Source organism: Bufo bufo, chromosome 6, assembly GCF_905171765.1.
Source record: "Bufo bufo chromosome 6, aBufBuf1.1, whole genome shotgun sequence".
NCBI classification, from domain to species: Eukaryota; Metazoa; Chordata; class Amphibia; order Anura; family Bufonidae; genus Bufo; species Bufo bufo.
Window position 1 is genome coordinate 298,073,379 of NC_053394.1, and position 9,202 is coordinate 298,082,580.

General features: G+C 41.6%; 1 protein-coding gene across 1 annotated transcript; it reads left to right on the forward strand.

The window, feature by feature from the left end:
• Positions 1-3,194: 3,194 nt before the first annotated feature.
• Positions 3,195-6,186, forward strand: LOC121003421 (keratin, type I cytoskeletal 12-like). The gene is made up of 8 exons (XM_040435266.1): positions 3,195-3,659; positions 3,797-3,879; positions 3,966-4,122; positions 4,301-4,459; positions 4,552-4,677; positions 5,084-5,301; positions 5,610-5,647; positions 5,901-6,186. The coding sequence occupies exons 1-8, from the start codon at positions 3,231-3,233 to the stop codon at positions 5,993-5,995; spliced, it is 1,305 nt and encodes a 434-aa protein (XP_040291200.1). The 5' UTR covers positions 3,195-3,230; the 3' UTR covers positions 5,996-6,186.
• The last annotated feature ends 3,016 nt before the right edge of the window (positions 6,187-9,202 follow it).

Here is a 9,202-nt window from a genome sequence, read left to right on the forward strand (position 1 = left end):
ATTCATGTTATTAGTACGGACATGGGCATATGTTTAGGTTATAGGGCTCAAATCTCATGACAGAATCCCTTTAATATTGAATTTACTTTATACTATGATGTTGGCAGACAAAACATGCTCTAGATGACCTGTATTTTCTCCAGGAGTGGAGAGTGGTTACATAGAGTATATCACGCTCTGGAGGATCTTTCCTGTCCTTTGTTATACAGACAGCCCAATGACTTGAATGGAAACTGTGTAATGCTTAAAGGGGTTGTCTCACTTCAGCAAATAGCATTTATCATGTAGAGAAAGTTAATACAAGCCACTTACTAATGTATTATTATCCATATTGCCTTTTTTTGCTGGCTAGATTAATTTTTCCATCACATTATGCACTGCACGTTTCCATGGTTACGACCACCTTGCAATCCATCGGCGGTGGTCGTGCTTGCACACTATAGGAAAAAGTGCCAGTCTCTCTGCTGGCCAGGACCATGGGAGCTCACCTATGCCGTCGCTTTTTCCTATAGTGTGCAAGCGCAACCACCGCTGATGGATTACAGGGTAGTCGTAACCATAGAAACGAGCAGTGTATAATGTGATGGAAAGATGAATGAAGCCAGCAAAGGAGGCAATATGGACAATCACAATACATTAGTAAGTGCCTTGTATTAACTTTCTCTACATGACAAATGCTGTTTGCTGAAGTGAGAGAACCCCTTTAATTTTCCTTGAGGTGACACTGCGTAAAACTTGGACACACATTAACAGGTTTCTCCACACATCACAGCTAAGTAAAGACTGTCCAAAGTGCTTTAAATACCAAGCTTGGTTCATGCAAAATAATATGACAAATAAGGCTTTGTTCACATCTCCAACACATATTCTGTTCTTGCTGTGTTGTAGGAACTAAAAACAACTGAATATAAACCAAAAATGGATTGGTCAGTAGAGATGGCCTTGCAGTACGCCAGTACATCCATTAGGTGGTACAGAACAGCCAATTGAGACATTTCAGCACATGGACATACCCCCTACCTTATAAATAAACCTGATCTGGCCGCCATATTACATTCTGTGCTTTGCCAGTGTAGGGAGAGGTTGCTGTGTGGAGCAGGGACAGGCTGTTAGGGACACCAAACGCTAGCTAATAGAGCCACAAAAGTCATTTTAAGGACTGGTATAGGTGTGCTGCTATCTATATGTGTGATACACAGAGGGGTGCGATATACTTATACTTTTATAATGAGTCAAAAACACATAGATCTATATAGTGATCACCTGGAAGTCAGGGGACTAGGGGCTTACTAGGGCCATTTTTATATAGGGTAAGGTTCCGGACGGGATCACTCTTATCAGGGTGGGTGGTCTGTGGTTAGGCTATCAGGGCCAGAATAGCACCCCCTGTAGGGCAATATCAGGGACAGTTCTTTGCCCACCCTGTCCTTCAATACCACATCATCATCTAGCCCAGGGATAGATGTTTTTTCCTTTCCCTCTGGGATTCGTGGATGTGCACTGGAACCCCCCGGATTGTGGTAGGACATATGGTTTCTGATTTGGTGCCGCCGAGCACTTGTTATTGCCTACCACATCTATGCTTTTTGCTTAACTTTAATAATTTAATTTATTTTCATTTTGAGGGATATCTTTTCCATTCACACGTCTGCAAAATGGGTCCGCATCCATTCCGCAATTTTGCAGAACGGGTGCAGACCCATTCATTTTCAATGGGGCTGGAATGTGCTATTCGCATTTGCGGATCCACATCTGCATTTGCAGATCCGCACTTCCGCATCCGTGCTTCTGTTTCCGCCAAAAAATAGAACATGTCCTATTCTTGTCCGCAATTGCAGACAAGATTAGGCATTTTCCATTATAGTGCCGGCGATGTGCGGTCCGCAAATTGCGGAATGCACATTGCCGATGTCCGTGTTTTGCGGATCCGCAGAACACTTACGGACGTGTGAATGGACCCTCATAGTAACATTATTAAAGGTTACGTTTTATCTTCATGGATTGCCTTCCTTGTACAATGTTATAATATACTTTCTATGTTAGAAAGTATATTATAGTGCATTTGTATTGTGCGGCAGTTGTGTGCGGTTCTGCTGCGATACTGCAGGTATATAGAGGGACAAGCGTTATTGGAACAAATAATTTCTACTGGTCTGATATACCAGTCGCCCCTCAAAAAAACTGATTGTAGTAGTGGTGTTATATACCAATATACTTTCTTTATAGTGCATTTGGGTACTGTATAGTGCATTTACTCATGCGCGTACGCGAAAATCATATTGCCGATATTTCGCATTGAAAAAAATAATGAATGGAGAACGCAAATTCGAAAAATACATCTGGTATGTCACTGTCCATGTTGTGGGACTACTTGTGCACTTCTAGTAATTATTTCTTGGCTGCAAATATGAGCTGAAGGTTTTTCAGGTTCGCCTGCCATTAAAATGAATGGGACCCGCCACGAACTTGCGGTTTGCGAACATTTGATCGCGTTCGCGAACCGTCCCGGCAGATGTGGACACCAACGACTCCAGATGGACTCCCATTGCTTATCATGAGGTCTCTTGGGTTTCTATCCTGGTTTCTGCCATTTTACTGGACATAAAAGTTAAGCATGCTGCGCTATTCTCACATGCTTTTTGACAGAATGTGTGACTGAGGCACCAAAGCAGATATGAACAAAGACCCACGAAAAACTTTTTATAAAATTAGCTGAGATTTGTAAAATGTATTTGTCCCTTTCATTGTGACATTTTATTATACACTTTATTATAGCTAAGACTTTCAACAGGAGCGCATCCAAACAAATATTACTGATATATTTCTCAACGACTGCTTATTATCATAGGAATTTTCCTATGATCACACATGTAAATTTTAGCTATAAAACTGGAATACAGGAGAAGGGAGGGGGAAATAGTTTCAGTACATAATAACAGATTAAAGGAAATGAAAAAATACTTATCTATGCTCCACCCTTCTATCATTTAATCTTAACAAGGGCCCAAAGGCGTTTTACAAATTAGGCCATATAGACATACTAGGTGTACATTTTAATTAACAGTTCATCAAGAAATTAAGAGCCAAAATTGGATTTCGGAGGCTGTACCAAAAGAAAACACCCACTTATTATTATATAAATATATAAAGGCTATGCGTACTTGGGACATAAGCTTGCAATCTTTTTCACATAGCTAAAGCAGGAGGGCTATCTTAGCAGCTATCAAAACATGTCTTATTACAAAGGCTCTGCATCTTCCAAAAGGTCTGTTGGAAGTGGTGGATATGGGACAGCCATTTGCTCCTTTCTTGGAAACTCTGGAGGATCATGTGGTGCTGGAAGCCAAAGTGGAGGCATTTCAGCTGCATATGGTGGGGCAGGTGCATATACTAGTAGCCTATTTGATGGAGCTGCGTTTGGTAGTTTAGGTCCATGTGTTGCTGTAGGAGACAGCCTCCTGTTTGGGGATGAAAAGGGAACTATGCAGAATCTTAATGATCGCCTTTCTACTTATCTGAGCAAAGTGAGAGATTTAGAAGAAGCCAATGCCGACCTGGAGTGCAAAATTAAGGAATGGTATGAAAAACACAGGAATGATAACAAGCTGGATCGGGACTATTCTAGATATTTTAAAATAATTGAGGACCTCAAGGAGCAGGTACAGATACCTAAGTATAAATATAATATCTACATGTTCAAATTAACTAATCAAATGTTTGGTGGGTTCATTGGAGTGATGATGAAATGGCTGTTTTATGCAATCCTGCAAATTCTTTATTGCAATTTTTTCCACAGATTCAATGTGCAACAGTGGACAATGCAAAACTTGTCCTTCAGATTGACAATGCCCGTCTGGCAGCTGATGATTTCAAGATGAAGTAAGTTTTGTTTTTTACATATAGCTAGAGAACTCTTAATTTATCTATGAAGCATGCTTAAGGTGATTTTCTGAACCATCCTCTAGGTTTGAGAATGAGCTGTGTCTCCGCCAAAATGTAGAGTCTGACATTAATGGTCTACGTAGAGTGCTAGATGAACTCAACTTGGCTAGGTGTGACCTTGAGTCTCAGATCGAGACCTTGACTGAGGAACTTATGTGTCTGAAGAAGAATCACGAGGAGGTACCCAAAACAAGTCCTGCTATTGCATTTTTCACATTTTATATTATACACTACATACTGTCCTATTGTTTTAAATATGTAATAAATAAATAAAAAATATGGTTTTTAAAAGTGATGCAAAAGTGAAATTGAAAAGGCCTAATTTTATAGTTGCTGGAAAAAAATTATTTCTTTTTAGGAAATGAAGAGCTTCCAGGGAGTTACAGGACAACTTACAGTGGAGATGAAAGCAGCTCCAGGCAATAACCTCACAGAAGTTCTGAACAATATGAGAGCAGAGTATGAAGAAATGGCAGAAAAGAACCGTAGAGATGCTGAAGCTCGTTTCCATGAAGCGGTAAAACAAAATAAACATAAATTCTCAACAAATTTAGAATTTGATATCTTTGAGATCTTGTACATGTGCTGATATGTATGCCTTTGCTTCAGTGCTTGGCCCTTGGGCAGGAAATCTCATCTGGCGTTGAGCAAATTCAGTCCAGCAAGAATGAAGTCACAGAATTGAAACGTACAATACAGTCTTTGGAAATTGAATTGCAAGCAGCTCTAGCTACGGTATGGAATATAAATATACAACTTTAACATGTTGATGTTCTTACTTGTATGATACGTAGAAGCAGTGTGTACCTGTAAGTCTTCACTTTAGATTTATCTTCTGCGCTATTGTGAACATATGGTTCCTAATTTGATCAGTCTTTATAAAATGTTGCATTAGGACCGGTTTACAAGGGTTGACAGAGAAGGCAGTTATTGGGAATGAAGAGTTTTTTTCCGATAATTGCCTGCTCGTTACAGGTGGTGAGAGCTCCATTTACATGCAGCAATCACGCATTCCCAACAATTTTCCTGATCACTTTGTAGACTACAAAGTGTCTACAAAGTGAGCATTAAATAAAATGAACCACAAGCTTACAATGACGCATTTAACTAGATAGATAACTTGATAAATTTTTCTCAACAGAAAAAAAATCTAGAAAACTCATTAGCCGAAACGGAGGGCAACTACTGTGTTCACCTTGGAAAGATTCAAGACAAGATTGGCGCCTTGGAATTACATTTGTGTGAAATCAGGACTGACATGGAAAGGCAAGGCTTAGAATACAATCAACTTCTGGACATCAAAATCAGACTGGAGCATGAAATCGAGACCTATCGCTGCTTGCTGGACGGTGAATCCATGTAAGAACAGACAGTTCTTTTTACCTTTGACTAGAAATACAGTCTCTTTATAACCTCCTTGAGAACCATCTCTTTGAGCAGAACATGCAGATGTAGACCGGGTTTTTCTGTCACAGATTTTCAATCCCTTATATCCCACGTGAAATAGCCCTTTTTTTCAGAGGACAACCCTTCCAGAGCACCCGTTTTACTGTAATGTTGGGTGGTCATGTCAAGGAGGTTTAACTGTGTGTTAATATGTAGCTAACAAAGCCTTTACACAAATCTTTGAATCTACATATTAAAGCATTATTGTATTTTCATTTTAGCAAAGCAATCAAGCCTTTTCCTGCTCCCGTTTCAAAAGGTAAGCATAAAATACTATATAAGTGTATCATATTATACATAATACACCACATGAAGTGTTTTGCAATAATCTTGAGTACAGTTTGTAACTATTTATGCTCCAGAGCTGCATTCACAGTTCTGCTGTTATTGCTATCAAAAATTCCCAACAGCTTAGCTGAGTTCCTATAACATTTTTGCCATGCTATATTTTAACACACATTAACATCTGTGGAATTTGTTTGCTCATATAAGTTTTGCATTGTTTCCTTCAGAGCCTGGCAAGCGAGTAATTAAGACCATTGTAGAGGAGATTAAAGATGGAAAAGTGGTGTCAAAAAGAGTAAGCGAATGTGAAGAGAAATTGTGATCACTGCGACCAAACCAACAACACATGCCAAAGCTACTACCTTCTTTTCGTGTTCTGATGTCTCTATAAGGGCCACATTTTAATCCTATGCTTTTTCTTTCTGCGTCACATCTTTTATATAGAGGTGTATTTGTCCTATCTATGGCACTGCTAAATGCAACATCTGTTCAATAAAGCTATCTTTTGATGCACAGTGTGTGGAATAATATCATTTATATTGTGTAGGAAAAAGCTCACGGTATAGCAACACACATATACAAGTCCACAAGGACTAGGTATGTGTTCTGTTATATGGTGCTCAGTGCAGCACCGTGGTAGAGAGATATTCTACCCTAGATACACTCAGAGGTGCAGTAGGGCACCATACTCTTCTATGGGTACCCTATTACAGATCCATACAACCTTGAGGTGGTTTCACAGTACAAAGCTGCAGGGACTCTATGTATGATTCTCCGTGCAATGCTGCACTACAGAGATATGGACATAACCAGGGTAGCAGACATAGCGATTGATATTGGTAAAACAGCTGAGGGGACCAATTATGTTGTTAAAGGAGCCTCTAATGTGGGGTTAAGAAGAAAGAGATTAAGGGGAGACATATAGTGTCCAAAGAGGACCAACCCAAAAGTCAATGCAATGACCACGACAACTGTAACTGTTTCATGGGGTCCACTTACAAGTTTTACTCTGGAGTCTTAAGGTTACTTTTTACCCCCTTGCATGTACATAGTCTCTGCTACAGGCATGTAGAGGTTCAGCATAGCATTCTACACTTCTAGCTCTGAGGTCACGAGGAACCATAATATGTGCAAAATGACGACTGAAAGTGTGCAACGACAGTTCTTCTATAAAGACATGAATAGTCAACTAGCTCTCACTATTTCACAATATGGAACAACTTGCATCATTGTAATTACATCTGATAATGATTCATTCATTCCCATTAGGTGCAACTTTGCTTGACAAAACCAATGATTAGTAAATCCACACCTAAGGGGTTAAATATCCTAGACATTCTCGGAGGTGAAACACTTTTCCAATTTGAAGCTGAATCTCCATGTACAGCAATCTCCATTTATAACACATCATTTTCTTGGCTTACTTTCACACAGTAGAATTCGGCCACATTTAGCATCAGTATTACTATCATAACACCCAGACCATAATACCTCCCCCTACATGGTTCTACTGTATTTAACGGAGCTTAGATCACCGTGGAACCCTATAGCGATCTAAGTTTGGTTCAGAAGAACTATGAGGGGAAAGTGACCATGTGAAACCTGTGGCCATGGCTACTTCGCACTGTTACAGACAGAAGGGGTAGGGGGTACAGAAGTAGAAGTTGCACCTGGACCCTAGTGCATGAAAGGTTCTTCAGCCACAAAGGAAGACACCAGTGCTATACATAGCACATGCTAGGTGGAGGCTCTGTAACAGATTTTAGAGGTACAGGTTATACCTCTGGTTAGAGACAAACCTAGAATGAATGATAAAAGCAATCAGCAGGATGTTCTGCTGTTCCTGAAGCTGTTTTTTTTTTAGAAATTATGGATCTTCTCTTCCACTTCTGACTGCCAGACATCTGAGGGCAATGAGGCTTTGATAATAATAGGTGAGGTTTATCACATCTGGTCTCCTACAGCAGACAGCATAGCAAGGGTGGACTTGCAGCATACGGGTAGGTTACCCGACACTGCTAGAATGTAATGTGTATTTCCCTTTAAGCCAGTTAGGCCTGGTGCAGGCAATCTTTACTCCAGCCAGCAGAGGGAGCCCCCAGTTCAGTATAAATAGGCTAGGGCCTAGCCTAGGAAGTTAGTCAGAAGTTTCTGGAGTGAGTACTGAGAGCTTCAGAGCTCAGTCAAGAGTGCAGAGATTGCACTACTGGTGTGGAGGGTCATACCCACCCAGCTTTCCAAGTTAATTATACTTGAAGAACTCCAAAGGATAGAGCCTGCCATCAGGAGGGAAGAAGACCTCTGCCCATTATCTACTCAAGGGTTATCACCAAGAATTAGGTGTCCGGACCTTGAGGATATTGCTGCAAGTAGCATAAGAGGGAATCCCTGAACCTAGGAGGCCTGTCTAGAAGTTATTCTTGTTGTAAGTAAAAGCCTGAACGACTACTGTTAACTGTATGGTGAAGTGTGGAATAACTTTGGAACTGTATTCTCTGGCTGTTCAGCCTACTACAAATCCATGCAGTAAAGTTAACCTGTTGTATGAATACCTGGACTCCTCCATTATTCCACCTATAACTACACGGTGTGTCACCGTTCAATTGGCACTGGCGTCACGACATTTATGAACTGCCTGTTCCAGCATTTACCCAGATTGAAGACGACAGTGAATCCCAGGTTAGTGGGTTGCCCTGCACTACGACTCCCCGCTTACCCAAAGCGGCTACTGACCCCCTGGGATACTGCATCGCTCTTTTTGGCGTCACAAACAGGATACGCATGCTTCTGGAGTGCAGAGAAGTGTGAACTGTGTGCTTTAACTATTCCACCACCGTATTGCAAGGACTGTACCCTTTATTTCCAAGCCGGTGGATTACAATTGTGCCTGGGAGGAATCGGAAGCGCTGTGCTGTGTTGCGCTACCCCCAGGAAGAGAAAATCGTGTTTGTGGATTACAATTTATTAACTTGTCGACAACCCTGCTTGCTGTCAGGGAATGGTCACCAAGATGGCCACCGGCCGCCTGGAGTAAAGTTTCCCGCGCTACTGAGGACCTTAGTGGGCGGATCCCTTCAAAGACACAGAGAATCCCGCCCCTCTTCATCATCGCACCGCCGCGGCCCTACTTCTTCTACGTCACCGCGTACTCAGGACATCCGGAGTCTCTCGAGATTTGGACTGCGCAAACCCGGCGATACCGGTAAGGACTTGTAACCGGAGGGAAGGGGATTGTTCCGGCCCCTTTAGTCGCCCGCGGCCACATCTTAATAAACTAACATGTCAGAACCGGGAGTTCCCGAGCAGCCGGCCCCGGGAGAGCTTGCGGCTCCTAATCATCCTATAGCCCCCAGCATGATGCCCTTTACCATGCCTTACTATTTTGGGGCCCCATGGTTTCCCCGCTATAAAGGAGAGACCCATACCTTAAGAGACTTTAAAGAAAAGTTGCTGGCATTATTCAAACTGTACCCCATAAATGCCGAACAGCAGATGGAAATCCTGCTAGCACAACTGGAGGGAGCTGCCC